Raw genomic sequence first — 27157 nt, forward strand, 5'->3', positions numbered from 1 at the left:
CGTCATAATATGGATATCATCATATAGGTAAGGAAAATGAGCTTTACAGATGTTAGGATTTTCCTATAAGATCTATTATTAGTAAAAAGTGGAGCCTGATCTAGAACCCACATTTTTTGAGCAAAAATGTGAGCAGAACCTTCGTGTCTTTTGATGAAGTAAGTCCCGTGTCCAGGTACACGTGGGACTCTGTGCGTGTGTGTATGTGTGAGTACGGGCACACCACACCTGCTGTAGGGGTAGCTGACTAAGACAAAGCCTGTGAACTAGCTTCCAGTTTGCAGTGACCCAAGCAAGCACGGCCCAGGGGCAGCGGTCAGTGGTAGCAGCCGACAGGCACGCAGGCAGCTCAGTTCCTTGTTTCGGCAGAAGAAAAGGCCAGGGCTGGCGCTGACTCTGGTGACAGACCAAGACCCTCTGAAAGCGACCCCGGAATGAGCCTGGAGCTTGTTTCTTCCCATCATGTTACTTGCCCCCTAATCATGCTCTTCTTTCTGAGGTTCTATTCCATCTTCTTCTGGCCCTTCTCACGGGATAACCTCCTTCCAGCCTCCCCAGCTCCTATCCATCAGAACTCCTGGTGCAGGGCCCCGGAGCTAGGGCATCCAGGCTCCCATAGCCTGGGAGACGGGTGAAGTGGGAGCACAACACTGGTTTCAGAAGACCGTGCATCTAGAGTCCCAACCCCTGCCTTGCAACTGAAGAGGAATTAGAATGTAACTGTGAGTTGGACAGTCTGTTTTTGAGGCACTGATTCCTTCTCACTTCATTTCTATTTCTTGGAAATAGCCAGAGACAATATGTAGTAGCTGTTTCTTACCATGAGGGCTTGTCCTGGGAAATAATGTTGGCCTGTTATAATAATAATAATTTAACCATTTTTTGGTGCTGAAAAAAGGACATGAATGGTATCCTCCATGTTTTTTGTCTCTCCTTGATTTTAAGCAACTTTTTTTTAAACAGCAAGGGAAGTAATTTTAGGAATAGTTATCCACATTTATCTGATAAATGAAAATCTGTTTGCTAATAGAAAGAATGAATCCAGTTCAGTTTATAGTGGTTTGAAGGTGGTTCCTTGTAACCTGTGTTTTAGTAGTTAATCTATGATGTCTTTACCAAACAGCTATCATAAAGCACAGCTTGCTTTCTAGATCTCGTTGGCCCACAATGTGAGATGGAGGAATAAAAACACCTAAGAAGGCAACACAGAGAACACTTTGCAGAGGTCAATTACACTAGCGTAATCAACAATGCCATCACACTTCTCATAACAGTAACGTCAGTTTGGGTTTCCCTTCAATAGGGAGGAGGTGGCAGGGGGTTTCCGACGTTGGTCCTCTTCTAGGTGCCTAAGCTGTACTTTAAAAATATTGAGAATGCAAAGGAAGGATCCACCTTTCAAAGGCCAACCCACCTCTTTCAAGATACGTATTTATGACTTGGAATACTTTTAACATTTCATCCAACTCTTACCCATCCCCATCCCATTAGGAAGCCATCACTCCTGAGTGGGTAAAGGAAAAGCGTAAGGTTATTAGGGCAATATCAGTACGACAAGAATCTGTCGGCCATCCAGCTATCTGGAATTGTGCTACATGCACTACCCTAGTCTCCCAGGGAAGAACTGATTTTTTTTTTTTAATTTAACACCTTTTTTGGAGTATAATTGCTTTACAGTGGTGTGTTAGTTTCTGCTGTATAACAAAGTGAATCAGCTATGCGTATACATATATCCCCATATCCCCTCCCTCTTGCATCTCCCTCCCACCCTCCCTATCCCACCCCTCTAGGTGGTCACAGAGCACCGAGCTGATCTCCCTGTGCTATGCGGCTGCTTCCCACTAGCTATCTATTTTACGTTTGGTAGTGTATATATGTCCATGCCTCTCTCTCACTTCGTCCCAGCTAAACCTTCTCCCTCCCCATATCCTCAAGTCCATTCTCTATGGGAAGAACTGATTTTTAATCAAAGCTATATTAAGAAAACACTTTTCTCAAATAGTTTTTCTATGAGCGATCTGATGGCTTGATGGTTGGCTGTAACTCATGCTCTAAGGTAAGGCGTTACCCTGAGTGTGAACAGGAGATGAGTCCTAGGCCCGCCCTCGTGGACAGGCCACAGCATGACACGGAGGACCGGGTGGCTGTCACCTCGCTCTGACACTGACTTACCCTGAGCTTTCGACCAAAGACATTGACTTTGCCTTGGGCTTGCTCTTTTCGGAATCTCCATTCCACCAAATTCTGACCGTTTTCACCAGGAAGAGTCATGTTTCTTTTGGCAACTGTTGGGTTAGCTGTGCCGGCCAGAACGTGTGGCTCTGTCTGGTAGTGCGAATCCAGGCCACTAGCGTACAGGATTCGAAGGGAGCCGTCGTAACCAACCTGGTAGCTGTTTCTTAACTGATCTAGAAAACAAGCAGCAGAAAACACGAACTGTAGGTGTGCATTAAACACCAGATCGCTTGCGGGGTTAGAAGTGATATGAATTTCTAAAACATTGACTGGACTCCATTTATAAGGGAATGAAAAGTACTTAATGATATCCTTTTAGAAAATAACAAAACAACTTCGATTTCTGGCATCTCATGCTGTAACAGATTTGGCTGAATGTTAAAGGCAAACTTTAGGGGAATTTAAAGTCCTTCTCTACTTTATTTGCCTGATGAAATAAATGAAGGTTCGACCTCCAGTAAATGTTTTGCAAAGAACCAAGTATGTGTTCTTTTCAGAGGCTGGTGTGTCTCCTCCAAGGGTTTAGAAGACATCTTCCCAATAGTCATCCCTATATCTTTTGTTAAAGATGTTTTGAAATGATTTAATATCTGTACCTTCTATACCAAAAATATAAGGAGATATTTCCCCCTGAAATTGACTTTAAAAAAGGAAGTCGGGCTTCCCTGGTGGTGCAGTGGTTAAGAATCTGCCTGCTAATGCAGGGGACACGGGTTCGAGCCTTGGTCTGGGAAGATCCCACATGCCACGGAGCAACTAAGCCCGTGCGCCACAACTACTGAGCCTGCGTGCCACAACTAATGAAGCCCAAGTGCCTTGAGCCTGTGCTCCGCAACAAGGGAAGCCATCGCAATGAGAAGCCCGCGCACCGCAACGAAGAGTAGCCCCCGCTCGCCACAACTAGAGAAAGCCCACGCACAGCAACGAAGACCCAATGCAGCCAAAATCAAATAAATTAAAAAAAAAAAAAAAGGAAGTCATATTTTGTACAAAACACCCTCTCATATTGTAGGCTATTGCCTCAAGTTAAAAATTTTGAATAATATAGGACCATTTGGGGAAGCAATGAATTCAAGCAATACTGATTTTAGATGACTGTAGAGATTACCTGACAGAATTGGTAAAAAAAAAAAGAGTCAGAGAAGCTTAACTCACACTTAGCAATGAGTCTTAGAGCAATGACCCCACAGTTGCAATTGTCATTGTAAACAGGCCTTTTCAAGATTACATCAAAAAGGAATATGGTGGGAGGGTCCATCATGGAGTTATTGGACATATATACCTACAGACTGAATGAAAAAATGGAAAGTTGAGCTATTACACATATGGGTACACAATTCCCAGTGATGGCATGAGATGCGGATTCAAATGCTGCATCGTGCATGGATTCGGAAAGCTCAGCCTGCTGGCCTTCCACGGCAGTGATGATGATGCCAAAGGGCCTTTAGATGCAAGTGAAGAGCGGGAATTAACGTGTTTTATTAAATGGGAAAGAAAAAAACCGTCATTTCTAGGTTAACAGATTGTTTTAGATATTATGTGATTTTATATACGTATATATCACTAAATAAACACTACACGTAGACATTAGACTATCCCATCGATATCTCTAGGGGTTTATATTTCCACCTTCTCTTTCCTGGTTCACCTTTTAAAATGTGGGTTGCCACTTTCTACCCGGCTGCCAGTGGTATTTTATTTTTTAAAGAGTTTTTTTTTTGGTGTGGACTATTTTTAAAGTCTTTATTGAACTTGTTACAATATTGCTTCTGTTTTATGTTTTGGTTTTTTGGCCTCAAGGCATGTGGGATCTTAGCTCCCTGATCAGGGATCGAACCCGCACCCCCTACATTGGAAGGTGAAGTCTTAACCACTGGACCACCAGGGAAGCCCCACCAGTAGTATTTTAAACTGGGCCATTGAAAGCTCTGCTTTCGTGTTTACCTTGAACCACGGTGTAGAATGAGTCGATGGAGGACAGGTTTGAAGTGATGCTGACACCTTCTTCTCGGCTGGATGACTCAAGGTCCACTGTGATAGCCTTGTCCATGTCTCCATGGAGGTTTGTGACCACTCCGGTTGGAAACGTCACATTTGTCAGACGACCTTCACTGTCATAGCTGAATAAAAGAGGCATGAACTCGGCATTAAATAGGAAACTGCAAGTTCTTCTTACTCATGAGAGAGTCTGCAGCAACAGTAGCTGCACACATTTGGAAGAATATTTGTCTTTGTGCATGAGCTGTGCAGTGAGGACTTCAAACATGCTTTGAAGTGATCGGAAGCCTGTTGAACACAGAGAAGCCTCACCTGCGAGGGCAAGAGTAAACAGAGCAGCTCCCTCCCCAGCATGTTATTCTCTCAAGTGTGACCACATTCCTCCTGCACATCTAATTTGCTGTTTCAAAGGGAACATGTTTGCTGATATTAAATTTCTTAGTATTCCTCCATATTTTCTATAAAGTAGATTTAATTCACTGTTATATCCTTTTTGAAAGTTTTACTAACTTATGCCCTCTATGGCAGTGCAATATGGAAAAATATATATATAATTTTGTAAAGCAGTGTATGTACATGCATGTAAGTATTTGCATATGTAAAGATATTCCTTTGGTATCCTGAGACATCTTCAACAAATTAATATAATAAGGCCTTTTCTAAAGACTTTATTTCTCAGTGATTGACCTACTTTATAATGGTAAATTGGGACTTAATGTTGGCGGGGTGGAGATAATCTATCTTGTCTATACTCATGTTGTAGGAGTGGGTGATATCTTGAATGATGATTTATCATGTTTACTGAAATGAGATGTAATATTTCCTGACATTTAATGACTATTTGCTTTTTTATGATACCCCCACTTTTTTTTAGCATATAAATATAAGAGGCACCTATAATTTAAGTGTTAGGATATATTTAAAAAGCTATCTTATTATCATAAATATGCATTACAGATACAACATTTTACTAAAAAATTGATTTTGGGGGTGACTTTTCTATTGGTGGCAGCACCAGAGAAAATTTCAAAAATGACAAGGTGGTTTGAAGAAAGGGAAAAAAATGTAAATTCTGGATGAAAAATCAGGGACTTCCTTGGGACAAAAAATATACTTAAGATTGGATTTCATATTAATACTAAGGCTGCTTCATCAATAAAAGGTCTAAGTGAAATGGAGACCTGAACCATGCCCTACTTAAAGTAAGCCCAGATGCAGAACTAGGAGAGAAAGAGTCTTATTAGCGAAAGACAGAAGTTACCAGAGGAGGAAAAACAGTGAAGAGGACCCTAATAACGGGTGTAAACATGGGGCAACAAGGGAATAAGGGGTAGAAAAAAGGACTTAAATGATACTTTGGAATAAAAGGAGAGAGGGCTTCTAGATTGTAAAAATTAGCTTTGAAAAATGTGGTTATAGGAATTAGGAGCAGACTCTAGAAGGCCAATGTCATGGCGGAGCTAGGAAGGCAGAAGGGAGGAAGGAGACGGATGTCTGTTCAGGGCCCGTTACTTCAGTGGGGACAGCATCACTCAGATCGTGGGCTTGCCTGACTTGATCTGACAACTCGCCCTGCTGCTACGCCAGCGGCAGAAACGGGCACTCAGGAGAAAGAGGCGGGCGACGGATGGAGAAAGAGAGAAAGAGAGAGAGAGAGAGAGAGAGAGAGAGAGAGAGAAAATGCGCCGTTGAGTGTAATCATTGTTTGGACCCATAAAAGGCAGAGCTGAAGTGAAACAGCAGACTCCCTTCCCTCTCCAGCAACCCAAATGCCCCCAGCAGATTAAGGCATCAGTGAAAGAAACCAAAACTGCTTTTTTGAAGAAATTATTACTCTTGAAACAAACAAGCATAGGTTTATTTATGCAGCAAAGCAGAGTTACAGAATTACTGACCAAACCAGCTTAAAGTGCAATCTTAACCTGGACATAATTCTTGCAGCGCGTTACATTTCTCATAGGATACGATGAAAAATAAGCTATTGTGTTTTAAAGAAATGAACACCCTAAGATAAGTAAGTACTAGGGATCTAATGTACAACGTGATAAATAGAATTAACACTGCTGTCAGTTATATATAAAAGTTGTAAAGAGAGAAAAATCCCAAGAGTTCTCATCACAAGCAAAAAATGTGTATTTTCTCGTTCTTTAATGTTGTATCTATAGGAGATGATGGACGTTCACTAAACTTATTGTGATAATCCTTTCGTGATGTATGGAAGTCCCATCACTATGCTGTACACCTTAAACTTACACAGTGCTGTCTGTCCATTATATCTCAATAACACTGGAAGAAAAAAAAAGAAGCTATAGAAAAATTGAAAAAATAAACTAACATCCTTTGGAATGCTCCTACGTAAAAGGCAGTTCAGTGCTGCACTATGCCCCCACCCCCTTCCCGTTTTACAGGTGGAAAAACGAAAATATGATGTGGTCAGGTGATTTGATCTGGCTGTCTTTGTATCTCACGATGGGGCCATACCTGGAACTTTCATGCACTGGACCCAGGTCCCTTAGCCCTTCTGTAAATCACAGGGCTTGACTTGAAGTGGAGAACGGTAGCTTTATACAGGTGATGCCACCTGCCAGCACTCTGCTGATTCATTCTTGCTGCTGTCACTCACCTGCCCTTTATCGACCCCTTTGCTGGTTTATGTTTTCTAGCTCCGTTCAATCTAAAGCAGGTCTGTCACCTTTCTCCTGCAGAAAGCATTTCTCCAACCTTTGCCTCTGCTCTTTCATTGGCCTACCCCACGTTCCCTGTCCTGCTGGGCAGGCATTTCCTATCACAGGATGCTGAGCACACGGCCATAGAGCATCGGATGCTGCACATTCAGACGCTAACCTATTAGCCTTTGGTTCTTTGGAAAATAAAAGTACGAGCAGCCTTTGTAGGCAGTGCAGTTAGAATGACAGAGGGTTAAGCGGGCATCTTAGTGGCCCAGTTTCACAGTTTAGCCCTGGAAGTCCTCAATTTGTGCCTTCAGACAAGTGGCTGCATCTACGTTAAGGCACTAAAAGGGCTGAAGGGCTCGCACAGGGCCGGCCAGGAAAGCTGCTATTTCGGAAGGGCCCTCAGAGCGTCTACCCCGCCAGTCACCTACCAGTTTCTGAATGAGCTTTGTGGGCTAGTCACGGTGCGAGGGGATTGTGGGTACACAGAGCATCAGAAGTCTGGTGGTCCAGAGTCCCCCCACCCCCCGAGGGCAGGTGATGGAGTGATCGTGCTGGAGCAGAGCAGGGAAGGGCCACGTCAAGGTGGGGACCTAAGCTGGGCCTTGAAATCGATGCAGATTTATACAGGTGAGTAAGGAAGGCACAGGACACATTCCAGCCAGGAAGACAGCCAGGGAGAGGGTGCAGAGGACTGAGGACGGACGGGCTGTGAGGTCAGGGAGCAGAAGAGCCCACTGAAGCGGAGGGTCCGCGTAGGGTCCCTGATATGGTAGAGGGAGGCTCATCACTGGGGACTGTGACGGAGGTTTTAAAGGGAAGCAAGGCTTTAATTCGGTGTAAAGGAGCCCAGGGGCGGGGCGACACGTCAAGCGGGGAATCCTTCCCTGAGTTGCCGATTTCACAAACCAGTACAAAAAATAAAATTGGGGCCCAACAGAGAGTTTTTAAATAAAAACTCCTCACCTCTAACTAGCATCATTTCATAAAGAAAGGCCATTACTCATGCCACAGATAGAAAGGACCTAACTTCAGGGTGAAGGTTCTTGACAAGGACCAGTAAAGCTTTATGAAAATGTTCTCCCCATCATTATTTATTTTTTCCATTTCCCTGTGGATCTGTGAAAACTTCTGCACAGATTCGCATCTATGACAACAGAAATGCAACAAGATGGATGGCAGCCATTAGAATTGCCAGGGGATGCCGGATAAGGGAGGGAGAGAGAACAAGGGGCCAAGATGCCTTTCAGACGTGGCAGGCGATCCCTTCTCTGGCAAAAGCAGAAAAACAACGCAGCAGCCGATGTTCGCCTGTCCTCTGAAAAGCTTTGATCCCGGGTGCTAACAGGGGCCTTCCCATCAAACACACGCCTCTGGACATACTCTGCTTCCGCGCAGCTTCGCGGCTCTGCGGAAGGCTGCTTGGCCTCGCTGGTGAAGCAGGCCTGCCCAGCTTGTAGGTCTGAGACATGGTTTTCTTTCATGAGCTTCTTGAATCTACAGTGCGATAGGCTCCAGGGAATCTGACTAGAACATCAACTTGATGCCCCCTTTCCACTCATCCGGTCGCAGCCGCACGGCTTCAAGTTCATCGCACAGCACACTCTTCTTTACTCCCGGTTGACCCCTCTTGACAAAGGCCCCTTTTGCTGGAAAAGGCAAATCCCCCAGGCTCCCCACGACCTTTGCGATGCTCTTCACTGATGTTTCTCTGTTTGTTCGTCTTTAATTTTGATTTTGCGTTTTTTTGCCTAGACTTGCTGTTTTACCCTTTGTGGTATATTTTTAAATCTCTTTTTACGTTTCCTAAACAGCGGGATTATCGACAAATGCCCCGGAAAGCCAGAGCCTCAGACCTTCTCAGTTGAAGACGCTGATTCCATTCTGACGTGAAATTTTCTCTCTCGCTTCCCTTTACAGACAGAAGTTCCCAACTCTTTACTTTTCCTTCACAATGTCTCTCACATATCTTCCCACTCCCACAGCCACCCTAGATTTCAAAAGCTGGTCTTGTCGCCTCTCCCCATACTCACGGCTACCAAATCCATCTTCCGAAGCCGCCCCGAGTACCACGCTTCTCTGCTTAAACATCTTCTAGTGGTTCCTCAACGGAGAGAAACACTGACTGAGACTGTCACCAACCAAGGTCAATAGACTATTGATACCGCAAATGTATTCAGGTAGAAACAAAGTTCTTGAAAACTTTTTTTTTTGGCAAGTGGTCTAAAACATCAGAACAAAACTAATTTATTAGAGTCCTGTCTTCCTTATACACCACGTGTTGGTGAGTTAGACACTTTTAAAAGTGTCTACTAAAGATAAAAAGAATAAGGTAACAATTAACATGTAGTTTGTTGCATTAAAAAATCTGATATACTTATTTCTGTTGTCTGTTAGCTTGTTCTAAGCCTTTTAACTCTTACCCAGAAAAAGTCTTGTTCAAAAGCAAACATTCAATTAAGTTGATACATTACAGCAGAGTCAGCTAACATCATTCAACAAAGGTAACAAGTTTTCTTTAAAACTCAACAGGATTATCTGTTGTCTTCAGTGCTTCCCCATAACATGGCTGCTTCTTTTTTTTTTTTTTTGGCCTCCCCGCGCGCCATGCGGGATCTTAGTTCCCCGACCAGGGATTGAACCCGAGCCCCCTGCGGTGGAAGCGCTGAGTCTTAACCGCTGGACCGCCAGGGAAGTCCCATGGCTTCTTTAATCAAATGTTTCATTTCTAAAATTACCTTCTGTTTTTGAGAAAAATCTGTGTCCATGAGAGCAGGGCTTTAGAGAAGAAAGCAAACCAGCGAAGAGAGGCAGCCGTCGCCCTGAGAGGGGCGGCTCTTTTGAGTGGGCTGCCCCGTCCCCCTTGCCTTGCGATTCAGCCCGACGCTGAACTGGTCTCAAAGGTGGGACAAATGTATGTATTTACTCCTAAAATGTTGGCGATGCTCCTCTCCCAGACCTTTATTCTCCTCACCTGTAGAGGAATGGACACTAGCCAGCTAAACGCATGTGTCACCTCTGACTGGTTTCTCTAGTCCAAATCAGCCTGTCTTGAGAAGCTGAGACACCAGGAGGTGTTGGTCTGGATGGCAGCCAGTCGTGTCTGGCTCTTCCGCGTCTTCCCCAGGGCCACCCGGAATAAGCTGCTGAGTGGGGCTGCATCCGTGTGCTTTTAGACTTGAGTCCCAGTAAGGATTCCCAGGAAAGACGTAATCAACCTGTCTTTCCCCCACTGTCCCCCCGACACAGAGGGAGAATCTTTTCTCCCGTCTATCAGAGTTCCTTTAATCCAATGTCCTTTCACTGTTTAACAGCCTGCAAAACCAAAAAAAAAAAAAAACCCCAAACAAAATCCCCCCCCAACCTTGCCATCTGTATGGCAATACTTTTTTCACAGTGCTAACCCATAATAGCTTCTTATCTGTCATTGTGGTAAAGCAGAACAAAATTACCAACCTCATCATAACACAAACATATGCACAAAGCGCTCCTGGGTCTGCAGGCCTGGTGAGGGACGTGCGCAAACGGCAAAACCAGAACAGAACCCGACTTAAGCTTCTCGTGGTGGACTGTCTGGAACCCTAATAGCAACAATGTGATTTGTAACACTCTTATCAAAAGAATTTACATGTAAGCATTCTGGGAACGAAACTGAGGTTTGTACATTTTAACAGCGATCTCACAGGCAAATCATAATTTCTTTGAATTCAGGAGCAATGTTGTCAGTTAGAAATCCTCAAAAAATCAGGTTCTGAAGAGAAAATGCAAAATGCTTCCATCATCAAGGGAAGTAGAGCAATCAACCAACTCTTAAATCATTGGTTCATCTGGTACTTAGCTGTCTGCTACCTACACATTACCAAAACTAACGGGGAAGATGCAAAATAAGAAAGACAAAAGAAGGTATTATTTTACATGATGTTTGTGTCCAGGGCTAAGAGGATCCTCATGAGAACGGGTGGAACTGCAAGGGTGGGAGCGGAAAGAGGGGTTAACACACACTTACATTTCTCTGCTGCTGTCGCATTTTATTCAGAGATCTTGCGATGGGGCAAAATTCTGGCCATTGCTTTGCTTCATAAACCCGGAAAGGGCAGCGGCCTACAGTCAAGCCACTATCCTGTTTGGCAACACCCAGATAACATGAGTTCAGAAGACCACAGACACCCAGACGACACGAGTTCAGAAGACCACAGACACCCAGATAACACGAGTTCAGAAGACCACAGACACCCAGACGACGTGAGTTCAGAAGACCACAGACACCCAGACGACGTGAGTTCAGAAGACCACAGACACCCAGACGACACGAGTTCAGAAGACCACAGACACCCAGACGACGTGAGTTCAGAAGACCACAGACACCCAGACGACACGAGTTCAGAAGACCACAGACACCCAGACGACACGAGTTCAGAAGACCACAGACACCCAGACGACACGAGTTCAGAAGACCACAGACACCCAGACGACGTGAGTTCAGAAGACCACAGACACCCAGACGACACGAGTTCAGAAGACCACAGACACCCAGACGACGTGAGTTCAGAAGACCACAGACACCCAGACGACACGAGTTCAGAAGACCACAGACACCCAGACGACGTGAGTTCAGAAGACCACAGACACCCAGACGACGTGAGTTCAGAAGACCACAGACACCCAGACGACGTGAGTTCAGAAGACCACAGACACCCAGACGACGCGAGTTCAGAAGACCACAGACACCCAGACGACGTGAGTTCAGAAGACCACAGACACCCAGACGACGTGAGTTCAGAAGACCACAGACACCCAGACGACGTGAGTTCAGAAGACCACAGACACCCAGACGACACGAGTTCAGAAGACCACAGACACCCAGACGACGTGAGTTCAGAAGACCACAGACAAAGGCAGATCTTTGCTTTCTCACCTCTGGTCCCGCCCTTACTTTGAACATCGAGCCTAGTGACAGATGGTCATGGATAGGACATTTTTCATTATTTTCGATATTTTTCAAAGATCGAATTCAAGAAAAGTGGCCCAGTGCCTCTTTCCTTCCGTGGTCATCACCATATCAGGGAGAGCTGATGAAGTGATAATGAGCAGCCCTGAAATTCACAGGCCTGAGACAAAGGGATCCGAGTCAGGACATTCCAGAATTAGCTCCCTTTGTGGACTGAAAGCTTGTGGGTGAGCCCTCATTAAGACAGGATCTTATTCAAACCATTTAGAAAATGTTTATTGACTACGGAAGGTTGAAACGAGTGGGACACGTCTTATTTGTTTAGATAACAGGTCTTGGCCAGGCCTTGAAATGTAGACTTGCTGGAGAGGGGATGTCAGGGAAATTTTTGTTCCAAAGAATCTGTCAGACAGAACTGTGCATGCCCTCGTCCTCCCTGATTGATTCCATGGGGCCCGGGAGCGCTCAGGGGACAAACCCATCCTTCTCCGGAGCTCTCCTCTTTGTATCCTGGCCACTCACTGAGACCCACCCAGGAAATGGCTGTGCAGTGAGTGAGGACAAGGTGGATTTGAAAGACTTATGGTAAAGCTGGAAAGGTTAAAATAAAAGTATGAAGCCCGTTTGGAAAGAGAAATTTTATTATTGTAAATTGCTATGACTACCAGCGGCATAATAGATACCAGGTTTGGCTGAAACGCCACACTATTTTAGCAAAAGAAGTCTGGTAACTTCTTAAATGTTGTTTCTTTTGGAATCAGCCTTGACAGGGACCTAGGAAAAGTTGGGGAGAAATGGCAGAATCACACATTTTCTTAGAGCAGGCAAGAATTTTTAATTACTAAGAAGCCTTGCATTTCGCAGGTGAGGGCACAGAATTTTAGAGGGGCGCCGTGCCTTGCGCGGACTCACAGGTGGAGTAAGTGACAAAGTCAGGCTGGAGCCCAGGTTCTCAGTTTCCAAACCGAATGCCTTTTCCCAATCAGCTTACGCTGCTTCTCAGAAAAGACGGCAAATAGAGAACAGAGAGAAAGAGGCATCAAGGAACTAATGGGACGTCAATGATTTGGAAATAAGGAAGGACTGGGAGGAAAAACAATAGACGTAGTGGGGAGACTGGGAATCTAAGATGAACACCACAGACTAAAATGCTGTCTACTCACAAGCTTTATGAGAGAAAGTGGATATCGTGGAAAGTGTGAGGATGGAGGGAAAGCAGAGGGATGGTCAGACGTAGGCAGTTAAGGAACAAGAGGGAGCAAAGAGGGGACAAATACAGAAGGGGAGGTAACACACAAGGCGAGGCCCAGATCTGATGGCATCAATAATCGGGGGGATGGCGTCCAGTAGCAGAAAAGGCGACCCTGAAGTGTGAACACTCGTACTGTCTCCGTTGTTGAGCCACAGGAAACCCTAGTCTGTAAATTCATATATTCACACGTTTCCCCCCCAGCTAGATCTCATTCACACTTGGGGCTCAGCTCTTTCCATGGGCCCCATGCCCACGTCTCTAGAACTGACTTGCCCTGAGTTCTCACTGGCTGTTTCCGAACACATGCTGGGCTGGAATGGACTACGGTCCCCTCAAAGCCATAGTTTCCAAATCAGAGCTCATCTGTTTCTACCAACCTGCGTCCTCCCTGTATTTCCTACCCACTTGGTCGCTAGGTCAGCAGATTCTCTTCTCCCTCCCCTCTTGCGTTCAGTCACCATGTTATATTTCATTTCCTAATGACTAACCACCTCTTTCTCTGTAATTTCAGTGCCCATCTGTGGGTCAGGCCTTCACCTCCCAACTGGATTTACTGTCTCCTAACTCCTCTCTCCCCCTTTTCTCAGCCTCCTACTTTGCTACATTCAATCCATCCTTATATTGTCCCCAGATGGACCATGTTGCCTTCCTGGTAATCTCCCATGAAGGGAAGCCTGTCCACCCAGGATCACCAGGTGGTCAGGTTAGCCCTGCTTGATCAAAACTGTGATCTCCACCTACTTTCTTTTTCCTACTTTCACACATGCTCTACGCTCTTGTCATTCTGAGCTGCACATTCTTTCTAAAACCTACCACGCTCTGCCTCCCAAGGAAATGCTCTCCTCTGGCCTGGAACACCCCACCCACCTCGGCTTGCTCACCTTGCTTCGTACCTTTAGGGCTCTCACTTTAAGAACCTCAGATTATATATGGAATCTAAAAAAAAAAACGGTTCTCATGTCTCATGAACATAGGGGCAGGACAGGAATAAAGACGCAGACGTAGAGAATGAACTTGAGGACACGGCAGGGAGGGAGAAGCTGGGACGAAGTGAGAGAGTGGCAGGGACATATCTACACCACCAAACGTAAAATAGCTAGCTAGTGGGAGGCAGCCGCATGGCACAGGGAGACCAGCTCGGTGCTCTGTGACCACCTAGAGGGGTGGGATAGGGAGGGTGGGAGGGAGGGAGACGCAAGAGGGAGGGCATATGGGGATATATGTACATGTATAGCTGATTCACTTTGTTATATGGAAGAAACTAGGGATGGATGGAAGGGATGCTATGAGGAATCAGGGATGATGGTTTCCCCAATCATCTTATCTCCTTCCTAGGTCATCTCCCCCAACCGTGGGATGGAGTCCAAAAGAGAACAGAGTCCACGTTAGCTGTGCTTTGACACCTCAAGATATCCTGAAGCCAGGATCCTGGAACACAGGCAAGGGGCTTCTTCTGGGAGTCTAGGAGTTAGGGTAGCCTGGAGGGAGGGATGCTGAGGTTGCTTTTATTTTGATATCATAGGAATCAGTCAGAGATGCCGGACAGTCTCTGGAAAATACCCAACTGTCCATCTTCAGTTCTGTGATTATAAAATAATAAAGTTCCCTTTCACCGGTTGTCACCGTGTAGATTTCTTGCCCTGTTATCAGACAACCCTTTAAAATGGCTGGTGTATATAACTTGGTCTTAGAGTAAGTAAATCATCTGATAATCACTGTGTAAGGGAAGTTGCTGACACACCCAGATATGATGCTATCAGGTCATCTAACTTAAAACTAGATTGCAGAAGAAAATTGGATTAAATCAAGCATTAGTAAAAGCATTGCCTTAGTAGCGTTCAGGTTAGTGTTTGAAATGTACAAAAATGTACAATTATTCAATTGGCTACACACTTTTTTTTACTGATGTCCCTGGGACTATACATTCTGGTTACAAACTTAAAGCAAAATTATTAAACAATTAAACAAAACAGCAAAAATGGAAATCAACCACAGCATTTTCCCATGAACTTAAGTGATCTGCTGATAAAATCTCTTAAAATCATCCTTAATGCAGCAAATTTTTTCTTCCATGAGGAAAGAAAGAGAAAAAGGAAAATAAAGGAGCGGAATTGGGCATCAGTTTTAGAAATGTATTTGTAAAATGGGTTGCTTTGTTTTTAATGCAATTTTGGGCAGAAATAGCAATGAAACGTGGTTTCAGCGTTGGAACTTTTAGGGTTTGCTGTCAGATGCCTACCAAGGGAAAGGTTATCTTCTCAGTTTTGCCCCATGGAAGATGCCTCTGTGGTTTTTCTAACATCATGAGCTATTACAGTCACACACACATCGAGAGAACACAGGCTGACACATGTCCAGCTATTTAGACATGATTCAGCGTCACGGGGGCCGGGCGCACCTTTCCCGGCCGGGAATAGCCGTCACTGAGCTCTCCTAGGTTACCTGCGCTTTGTGCTCACTGCTCTGGATCTGGAGCCCAGTTACGCCTTACGCTGCCTCTCTCTCCTTCTCTGAGATGCCCTTTTCCATCCTCTCCCAGACGCTCGGAACTGATGTCAGTGGCAAGCTGTGGATCTGTCGTGGGCTCGGGGTTACGTTCATTATAAAGAAATGGTCCAGAAGCTCGTTCTGAAATTGCTCAGCTTGAATGAGGGACAGTAAAGCACCCAAATGAGAAGCTCGAGACCCATATACACCTACGTAAATGTGTTAAGAGCTGAAACTCATTTATTTGCTCCGTGAATCCGAATAGAGCTCACGAAAGACCACAGTCAGCCCCGTGCATATAAAGCCCCAAATATTCCAAGTCCCAAGACAGAAAACTGTCACCGCCCGGCTGTGCGCACGTACACGTCAGCCAGAGCTCAGGGTGTTTTCTCCGTGCTGTCTTCTCTAAGCAGACAGAAGAGCCTCCAGGTGAGCCCGCGCGGTGTGTCCCTTACGGGGTGAACAAGCAGAGAACTGTGAAATGCCGTTAGTCTTTGCACACTTGACCCAACTGCCCAGTCCAATACACTGGGTTTGCTTCCGCGTGCACGCAAGTGAAGAACTGAGGTTTCGCTCTGCCTATGAGCTTTTTAAAGAATAGATTTCTAGCAAGTAAGATCTTTCGGGTCTCCCTGGAATTACTCTAGCTAAGGAATTATAACGTGTGATAATTGTTTGAAAATGGTATGAAGACCAGCACAAGATACTCCCTAATACTAAGTGAAGGGGGTAAGTAGGCTCATCACAGGGTCCTCAGACAAGGGGACGCCGGAGCCAGATGGACATCCTTTCTACCGCCCAGCAACTCAACGGACGAGGAGGTCTGAGGCAAGATGGCTTATTCAATTAGCAACAAATAATTATTCCGCTCGTGAAACATACTAGTCTAACTCAGGGATTTCAGAGCTGAGTTATAAACTACCTGACACCTGTCTGCCTATCACACCGTCTGTAGCATGTCCAAGAACACTGGCCACTTCCCTAACAAATCACAGTAGGGACACAAAAATCACAAGTAACACGGAGAGAAATTGCTGTGCCAAAGACGGTATCTCTAGTTTCTGAAATGAAGGTTTCTTGTGCTTTGCAAACTACCAGTGAACCCGAAAGTCACCCTATTTTATTGGTGACTGATGAGAATCTCAAGTTGAGAGTCGGGTTTCCTTTTCCTAGAACCATTCTTCCTGTTACCAGGGACAACAGTATACTTAAACTGTATTTGCATGGGAAATGTTTTCTGGCTTTAACTCTTTAATCCCAACATTTCAGAAGAAAGTGCTACCAGTATGAAGTTTTAATTTTCGTTACTTATTGTAATAACAAGGTCAACTGAGGAAGTCCTTACTTTATAAAGCAAAAGAGAGTAAATGTGTAATAGTAGGTAAATATATTTCAAAAAATCAACAACAAAAATGAGAAGTGTTAATATCTTCAGCATTAACTCTTGGTGCGGAAAAGTCTGAACTGTTTCAGAAGGCAAACATTCACATGATACTCTCCCAACGGAGGCAGCTCTAGGTTTCATCAGACTCTTCTCTATAAATAACCGTTCACCTGACCACAGGTGAACTCCTCTACTCCTTCATTCAACAAATAGCTGTTGGGAGCGTTCTACGTGCACTGCAAGCTCCCAGGAGCCGTGGGAGCCACAGAGATAATGGTACAGCTTGCATTTTAGAAAATACTTTCACATTTCATTCTGTACGTTCTGTGACACACATGTCGCAAGACTGTGACATGCTGATGGTAAATGAAAGTTTGCACTAAGAAAAAAAGAAGTGAAATTAAAACATGTAAGGTAAACAATTTCAGCTAATTCTCTTTTAAAATTTCTTTGGTAGAAACTGCAGCGACTGCACTTTTTATTGGTAGGCAATTTATTGATCCCAGGTCTTCTCCCATCTGTTTCTATCCGATAAAGCTTTAATCTCAAGGCTTTTTAGACACTAGGCTAGCTAGAAAGCTGGACACATACAAATGGGAATTTGGGCTGAAAAGTTTAATCTTTCTTTGCAAGGTAGTTGTACGTAGATAGATACAGCATGTAACAGATCTAGGAACTACTATCACAAAAGTCATAGAAAACAGGTGTTTTTCAACTGTGAAGTGTGTTTTTTTCCCCCCATAATCTCCTTGTGGTTTTGGTAAAACTGTGACCATTGTCAAACCTCTCACATCCCTTCTTTACGAAAGTACCAAGTACCCTTAAAAGGTCTAAATTAGACATGTAGTACTATAAGAACGTGAGGGGAAATATTACAGACATGTACTAGGGTTCTGGGAGTCTGCCAGCTCGCTAGTAACGACAAACACCAAGGAAGCTTGACAGGGATTCAGAGTCCCCTCTGGCTCTTCCAGAACCTTCACATCCCGTCTCATATATCCGAGTCAGCACAGAATAAGCAGAAACTGTTGTTGTCAAGGCTCTGACGAGTAGAGGTGGGGGGTTGGGTGTGCCCATCAACAATCTCAGACTTACACAGACAGAAAGGGGCCACTCTGTCAGAATCCAGAGGGTGCTTTCGGAGGGGCTGCCTGACGATGACACTCCTTTACGCACTTACTTTTGAACGTGTTCTAATGTTTCTCACCCTTAGAAAGGGTGGACCTTGCTCATTCACAGCTAAATTATAAGAATGTGCAGAAAGAAAAAAATGACCATTTGTCATTCTGATATGATGATTCTGAATTACTTAGGTTAAATGCTCTATTTTTTTTCCTGTCTTGTACAGTAATACACTGTTTTGCAAAGTGCATAAATGTTTCTTGGAAATTTTTAAATCATGTCTTTGCTGCAGACATCTAAAGGAAAATTAACAAAAACACTGTTTTTTGAAAGCAATATTTGTTTCTTTGATTAGAAAAGCTGTTTCTCAAGTACTGTAAACTACTATATTCTTAAGTTATAGCAAACACATGTTTATATGCGTGTGTGTATATAATTATGAGGTTTATATTCGGTGGAATACTGCAATAATGCTTTTTGGAATAGTTGCCTTTATTGTAATTTATCTAGATGTAAGACTTAACAGATATACTTTAAATATGATGTGTAATGGGTCTGTATTAGTGCAAATATCATTGTGATTTATTTTAATTAATTAAAAACTTTCATTCTTGCAAACAGTGCTTGCCCATTACATTCACAAGACAGGTTTGCCAAATCAACCTCTACCCTAGCAGTCATGTTGATTCTTCACTAAGTCTGAAATTCTTGGAGTGTTTAGTACTAGAGAAATGTGTCTTCTTTGTGTACCATAATATTAAAAAAGTAAACATCCCAAATTTGTTTATACTATCCCACATCAACTCCACCAATGGAGTTTATCCATTTCTCATTGTAGGTCACTAGTGAACCTGTATATGTGTTGCAGAAGTCCATGCGTCAGTAGTAACCCACATGACGAACTTCTGTGCATTGTCAATTCCCGGGAACAAATAAGAACACATTCAAACATGGCTCACAGAGCAGAGCTTGAGTCCTAGACTGTACTAAAACCTTATTTCTCTATTTTCGCCCCTGCTTTTAAACCGAAACCCTACAAATGCCACCATCATTTCCTGAAGATCTTATAATCAGAGCAGCTCTCCTGCCCAGTCTCATCTGATGGGAGCATTTTTACTGTACTTTTTTTTCGCCTCTTTGGCAACAGAGCCTGCTATCACTTTGAAAGGAAGTGCTTGCCATTAACTTCCAATTTATTCCTTTCCTATTGTGATCCTAAAATGAGCAAAAGGAATGCTAAGAACAGAATTTTAATGTAATTCAATTGCAAAGGTTTGTTCCGCTGACAAAATCATGCTGCTGGGTAACATTCATTTTATGAAAAGGGAATCTGTGAAAAAAAGAAAAGCAATCCAAGGTACAGGAGAACTAAGCCTAATGTGTAAGTTCTGTTCCAGAAAAGTTGTATGGAAAATATTTGTATATTGGATCATTTTTTTCTACTGACTCTTCTCATAATTTTGGAGCTGTGTTCCTACAGAAAGTACATTTGCTTCTGCATTTCATCGAGAACGTCCCACTAAGGAACTCAATATTCATTTCCAGGAGTATTTTGCATTGGTCAGCATGCCGTCTCTGCACATCTAATTTCCCCTTATGATTTGTGCAATGTTAGTGGAATGAACAAGTAATGGAAAGTGATTTTACACAGTCACAAAATGTGACTGTTCAAAGAGCACGTTGCCTGGGCCACTCCTCCACAAATTTAGTAGAATACCCCAGCGGGACGCTCCTTCTACGTTTTCATATGCTTTCAGAGTGACCAGCTATTTAATTTGCATTTAGCGGTAAGGTCCTTATAGGTGGAGTTTAGATTCTCCAATAACTGATGATAAAAAGTGAAGCCCTTCTATCTGTGGTGCTGATGGGTTCAGCCAGGTTCATTGTAAATGTTTTTAAAGTTTCCCTTCAGTGACAGCTCCCAAAACAGTCAGCTTTAGCACACGGGCAAATATAAACCCCAAAAGCTTTTGCCTAAAGCCAAGGCTGCAGTATGTTTCCCCAAAAGTTTGCTGCTAATATATTAGGTCTGTATGAAGTAAAATATTAAATTAATCTTTAAGCAGAGGTAGATTGACCTCGATGGTAATGAAACTTAAGCTTCAGGGCTCCCCACCTGCCTGGGTCCCTTCCAAGGCCCTGAGTCTAATTTTGTCTTTTTTTTTTTTTTTTTTCAGAAAGAGGGATCCCCAAATTACAGAAGCTCCAGGCCCCCCAAAAAGTTGAATCCCACTTGCCCTTAAGATTGTACTATTATTATCCACACTACTGTACATAAAATAGATAAACAACAAGGACCTACTGTATAGCACAGGGAACTATATTCGATATCTTGTAATAACTTATTATGGAAAAGAACCTGAAAAAGAAATATATATATATGTATAACTGAATCATTTTGCTGTACACCTGAAACTAACACAACATTGTAAACCAACTATACGTCAATAAAAACGAACAAATAAACAGAAAAGGATTATACTGTTATTATTTTAGATTACATTATTATATCACAGTATTTTATAATCAGAGTAGAATTTTGATTTACTTACTCAAAAAATGTTGTCCATCCAGTTTCATCGCTTTTAGTGGCTAAAAGGCCGCTGTTGCCATGGTAAGTAAACAAAACTAATTCCAGTCCTTGAGCGGTCATGCTTTTCAAACATCCATTTGTTCCTATGGTCAACCATATCACTTGGTTATCAGGAGACACCACTCGAACTGGCATCCGATTTGGGTCCCGTCTAATCCTAAGGGTATTGCCGTTACTGTCGGTCACAGCAGTAATATCATTGTCATTGCTGTAGCTAAAATTGTACAGATAATCGCCAGTGACTAAACTCACAGTATACTGGTGAGTGCCATTGACGTCAAAGATATAGAGTTCTTGATCAGTTGGAGAGGCAACTTCATAGAAGTTCATAGAGTTAAGTAAAGGCTTGTTCTTTGACACAGCCCGGATCCGAATGTTTCCTAGGTCTGCAATGTACAGGGTACCATCCGGAGAGGCGGCAAGGGAGGACGGAGCGCTCAGTTTGGCATCTTTGGCATAGCCATCTCCGCTCTGGTAGCAGTCACAATTGGCATCGTTTTTGCAGTCACACTCTGACGGAATCCCAGCAACCAGGGAGATCTCCCCATCTGTGGTGACTTGCCTTATCCGGTTAATTTTCTTTTCGTCGGTTTCAATGATGTACAGGACCCCACTGTAGGACACAGCAATGGCAGTAGCCGACTCCAGGGTCGTCTGAACTGCGTGCTTGCCCACAGAATATTCCACTCCTGGCACCTGGCAATGCATGGGCCGCCCAGCAGCAATGCGCACTTGACGATTTTCAGTGATCTGTAAAACTACATTATTATCCAGAACATAAATGGAGTTATCCATAGGGTTAATGGCTAGGTCAGTGGGCCATTCCAGACGTACCTTCATAAAAAAGAAATGGTCTGGTTACTCAGTTACTGAGCTGCTGTTAATTTGCCAGAAGAGTAAATTAGAAATTTACTGGGGAAATTACCATTGATTTGGTAAACTGTTTAAAAATTGTTTTTAAAATACATACAGTGAAATAAACTTAAAAGGTTTTGAGTGGAGACAAATGTAGGAAATAAAATTTTATTTAAAAATGCAGCTCATTGAAAGATTTGCAAGTTCTAGCCAAATAGCAAATGAATCATAAGTAGTGAGTTAACACATATCAATGAGATGTGAACATACTTGTTCTTTTTAGCAGTAACAATCACCCAGTGCGGGGCTTTCTAGGTTATGAATACATTACTGTTCCCTTGTGTTTTTAATCAGGCCAATAGTAAAGTTTCTAATTCTAAATATAAGTCCCTGAGGACTAATCCTAGTGGGTTCCCTCTACTACTTAAGGACCTCACGCAATCAAAAGATTAGAGATTTAAGCTGTTGTGTTCTTTCAGGAACACCTGCGTGCTGCTACTTTACTGGCATTTTACTACAAATGATTAGCACTTCTTAGTGATAACTGTTCTGTATCTCACTGAATTCTTCAAGTGCAGAGCTGGAGAAGAAGATAACTTTTCATTATTAGCTCCTGAGACACATTCTAGTGGAGCGGCTCTACCACAACGACTGATGCCCATGCCACGCGCGGTTTAACACAGTGTCATCATAGCGTACTGACACAGGAAATCAAGTCACTTAGAGGAAAAACAGACAATTGGGCGTAATGTTTTCACTACCTGGCTGATGTGCATGCTCGTGTCACAAGTTAAAGGTCTGGCTGAAGTCAGATCGTTAGAGCCTAGGAGAGTTGATATGATTCCATTCTGATCAACTTTTCTGATCATGGTTCCATCAACAAAGTAGATTAATCCATTTTTATCGATCGCCATTCCTGTATCCAAGAGAAGTAACAGTTATTAATCTTTCAAAAGAGATTAATTTTAATTAAATGTTCAGGCCCATCACGAAACTCAACATTTAACCCCAGTGATAACATGGGCAGTCGACAGCAAGTTAAGACTGCAGATTGCAAACACATTAGGAAAAACGCAACATAGGCATTCATGTTACGTATAAGTGTAAAATGTAATAAAGAACTGAAATTTGTAAGAATCTGTCCTTCGTGTGTGAATCATATAGGTAGTACCTGTGTTTTAAATATAAAGACTGTACAGTGTTGTCATCTATAAATTATAGAAACAGGTCCTATTCTGTTACACTGAACTTTATATGCTAACAAAAACACATCTTAGCCAAGGTTAGTGTTTTATTGACCTTGTTACAATGAAATTTGCTAGTATGAATAACTCAGCACAACAAATACTTTTCTTCCAGTCCTTGTTCACATAATAGTATCTAGCGATAATGAAAAAAAACAAAACCCCAAAAACACAAAGCCTCAAACCAAAAATCACTGTAATAAATGGCATAAAACATGAGCAAGGAGTCAGTCCTGACTGGTTTAAAAGCTAGAAACCTTCATCACATAGAATTTTAGCCCTTGCCACCTCCAGAAATTCCTCACAGCAAGCATTTTTTCCCGTGGCATAGAAACTGAAGTTTAATAGCTACAAACTGAGTGAGAGCTAATAGGGTTGCTTAGTGATGGCTTTTTTTGTGTGTGGTACGCAGGCCTCTCACTGTTGCGGCCTCTCCCGTTGCGGAGCACAGGCTCCGGACGCGCAGGCTCCGCGGCACGTGGGATCTTCCCGGACCGGGACACAAACCCGGGTCCCCTGCACCGGCAGGCGGGCTCTCAACCACTGTGCCACCAGGGAAGCCCAGTGATGGCTTTTAAGGAGGCCTGGGACTCATTCATGACAAAGAAATTCCAGGACAATGGAAAAAAAAAAAAAGAATTCAGATACTTCCTTGAAGTTGAACAGGATGCCACCTGAATGATATTGGGTAGTTGCCTGATTCTTTCAAAAGTTGAAAAAAAATGGTACGATAAAAAATGCCAAGAACCTAATATTTACTGTAAAATCAACTTAGGATTCTAGCAGTTTCACACTAAGTAGCTTTTAAAAGATGTGAAACAGCCTTTTCCAGAACACAGCTGAGGGTAAAATATTAGACGCAGCATGAAACACAATCAGGCACTAACTGGATTTTCCACATTTTTTTTTTTTTTAATAAAAAGAAATCCTCAAATTGATAAATGCCAGTACCTTTGGGACTCATGAGTGTGGCTTCCACAGCCTTCCCTCCATCCCCACATCTGGCTTCATCAAAAGGAAGGCACTGTTCTCCTGTCCCTGCAACCACTTCAGCATTTTTAGTCAAGTCTTTTGCACCCGTGAGTGACTTCGGGCGATAAATCCTGCGAGTGTTAGTGTCAGAAACATACAAATCCCCTGAGACTGGATCAGTTGCAAGGTAGTATCTATGAGCTGGGCTGCTGCTGTAAAGAAAGATGATACATAAACATCACAAAGAAAGTTACTCCTAAAACACAGAAATTGAAAGCAAAATAAAACAGTTGATGAGAAACTAATTATAAACCGAGACCCTCCCCCCCGGCCCCCCAACCCCGGATCAACGGCTGGAAGAATTGGTGGCAACCTCTAATGTGACTGCTTTCCTTCCTTGTCTGTTGCCGAGGATTTAACAATTTAGGAAACGGCCATCTTAAAAATAATCACCTTTACAAGGCAACATGCTTCCAGCCTGAAACAAAGAAGCAAGTTCTCGGAATCTTTTTGGTTCAATTCAAAGCCATTAACATACAGCCTTTGAGTGACAGACTTCAAGTTTATTCCAGGGGACGGGTGTCTCTGCCAAACTCACCAGTGAAGTATTAACATACTAGTGACTTTACTTGCATCTCACGGTAGGGAAATCTCCTGTCTTTTCTTGCAATCAAACCAAAACCACCTGGCTCCAAAAAAATTACTTTTTTTGAAAGAAGAAAAAAAGTAGTGCTGTGTCTGTCTGGGTTGCTCTACTGGAATCCAGAAAGGTAATCTGACGCAGTGACAACGTCTATTCTGAGCTATGGGGTTAAATACTAAAATGAGGCCATTCAAGAGAAGGAGGCAGTCTTAGTGGCCTAACGCACTGAGTCAGAATGCTGGGTTCATCACTTCCATTTTATAAATTTGCAAATTAAGCTGCTCTAAAACATGTCTATGAATTTGGTGACATACAGACATTTGTTCACAATACAGAGTACCTCAGTTTTATAAATCTAGATTAGTGCAAATGTAAAATATGTTATGTCCCGTTACCTGTAAAAACGGTTAAGACCAACGTTAGCAAGGAATGGACAAATTATGACATATAGTTAAAATTGCAAGGTAATCCCCTTACATAAACTCAACACCACATTCTTGGAATTAATGTAATTTTGCACTGTGTGCAAATATTGCCTTCTGAAAAAAAAATTCTAAAAAGAGTTTAAATGATTTGGTACCTTGACAAAGATGTCAACAGGCAGGAATCTCGGAGATTCCACAAGTCATTCGATGATAAAATTGGTTTTACTGATTTTATTCTCATTCTCTTTCTCTCTCCACACACACACACTTACAGGCTTGTTTCCATTTATTTTATATGTAGATATTTAAAATATGTAGTATAAATCTAACTACATGAAAATATGTATCCTGAGTAATGGTTTAGTAGTTTTCTCATTACTAGTTAGGTTCTAATGAAGCAGTTCTCACTACTTAATGCTCTTCTTTTTAAGTGGTGAGCACGTGCACTTGACTCTGCTGTGATATTCTGCTGTGAAAGGCTCTGCTGTGAAAGGCTCTAGTGTTCACTGGTGTTTCTCACATTGGTAGAGGGGACAGCTGGCCACACATGGGGTCTGTAGAGGCCTCTGGGGCTCTAGAAAGCTCTGTGGCGGTGATGTTGGTAGACAAACACCCAGACCCACAAAGGCTTGAACGCCTTCAGATTCTCCTTTCCAGCCTTTAATATCTTTTAGTGACAAGAAACAGGTTAGAGCAAGAGGTCTCGAGTGTGTAAATATGAGGGAAAAGGGTGAAAAGTGATATGAAGAACTCATAAAGAGATGCAAAAAGCCATCTGACATAAAAGCCCTTCAGAACTACTGGGTTAAGCTGATGATCAACTCGCCATGCTCAGTGTTACTGTATCATGTTTATAAGTTCATGCCTGAGATTTAATTTTATTTAATTTTTATTTTTAAATTAAAAAAAGTTATTTATTTGTGTTTGGCTGCATCGGGTCTTAGTTGCAGGATCTTTCATAGCAGCCCGTGGGCACTTTGTTGAGGTGCGGCGGGCTTAGCTGCCCCACGGCATGTGAGATTTTAGTTCCCTGAACAGGGATCGAACCCGTGCCCCCTGCACTGGGAGCGCCGAGCTTTAACCACTGGACCGCCAGGGAAGTCCCGATGCCTGAAGTTTTAAATGCAACGAGACATATGGTGTTCCTTAGTGCGGTAGTTTATTACTCTGTAATGAAAAGTTACATATCAGTATAACATTCAGAGCAATTTTATAGAGGCTTTCCCCCCCCCCCCCCATAATCAGTCTGATATCGACAGAGCTGATCTTCCAGGTATGTATATATAGCTGGTGACACAGCTGCAACTCAGTCAAGCTGGGTCTATTTTGGAAGACATGACATTGGAGAGATTCTTTAGTCTTTCCTATCTCCCTGATTACATACTAATTATTATACAGTTGGTTGTAAATATACATACATACATTTTATTTTCTTGCCAGCTGTATAGCTATGAGCATGACCTTTGGACCAGATTGCCTAGGTCTGAACACTAGCTGCATCACTAACTGTGTGACCTCAGATTCCTTATCTGTAAAGGTGATAATAATGCAGATTTCATAGGATGCTGAGAGGATTACATGAACTAGTACAAGTACAGTCCTTAGAACAGTGCCTGCCACACAGTATGTACTCAGTAAGCATTAGCTGGGCTTCCCCGGTGGCGCAGTGGTTAAGAATCCGCCTGCTAGTGCAGGGGACACGGGTTCGAGCCCTGGTCCGGGAAGATTCCACATGCTGCGGAGCAACTAAGCCCATGCGCCACAACTACTGAACCTGCGCTCTAGAACCCGCGAGCCACAACTACTGAAGCCCGTGTGCCTAGAGCCTGTGCTCCGCAACAAGAGAAGCCACCGCAATGAGAAGCCCGTGCACCGCAACAAAGAGTAGCCCCCCTGCTTGCCACAATTAGAGAAAGCCCGCGCACAGCAGCCAACACAGCCAAAAATAAATAAATAAAATAAATTTATAAATAATAAATTTTAAAAATTTAAAAATGCTTAAAAAAAAAAAAGTGTTAGCTATTCTTTTTTTTTTTTGCAGTATGCGGGCCTCTCCCGTTGCAGAGCACAGGCTCCAGACGCGCAGGCTCAGCGGCCATGGCTCACAGGCCCAGCCGCTCCGCGGCATGTGGGATCGTCCCGGACCGGGGCACAAACCCGTGTCCCCTGCATCGGCAGGCGGACTCTCAACCACTGCGCCACCAGGGAAGCCCCCCTAGCTATTCTTAACATTGGCTTGTATCCTGTCTCCTCTTACATTGCTACGTCTTTTTGCCTTGTAACTCTAGCCCGTGTAGAAGTGTAATAATTACTGTTAACTAAACTAT

At 43.2% G+C, this 27157-nt stretch overlaps 1 protein-coding gene across 1 annotated transcript in view; it reads right to left on the reverse strand.

The window, feature by feature from the left end:
• TENM3 (teneurin transmembrane protein 3) overlaps nt 1–27157 on the reverse strand; it is a 317283-nt gene that overhangs the window by 19366 nt on the left and 270760 nt on the right. Inside the window, exons 18-22 of the mRNA XM_082863864.1 lie at nt 23742–23974; nt 22308–22462; nt 20651–21525; nt 4180–4355; nt 2173–2408 (exon numbers count right to left, since the gene is read on the reverse strand). Of these exons, the coding sequence (XP_082719990.1) occupies nt 2173–2408; nt 4180–4355; nt 20651–21525; nt 22308–22462; nt 23742–23974 (1675 nt within the window). The remainder of the gene's footprint in view (nt 1–2172; nt 2409–4179; nt 4356–20650; nt 21526–22307; nt 22463–23741; nt 23975–27157) is intronic.

Source organism: Leucopleurus acutus (assembly GCF_964270905.1).
Source record: "Leucopleurus acutus genome assembly, chromosome: 21".
Lineage (NCBI taxonomy): Eukaryota > Metazoa > Chordata > Mammalia > Artiodactyla > Delphinidae > Leucopleurus > Leucopleurus acutus.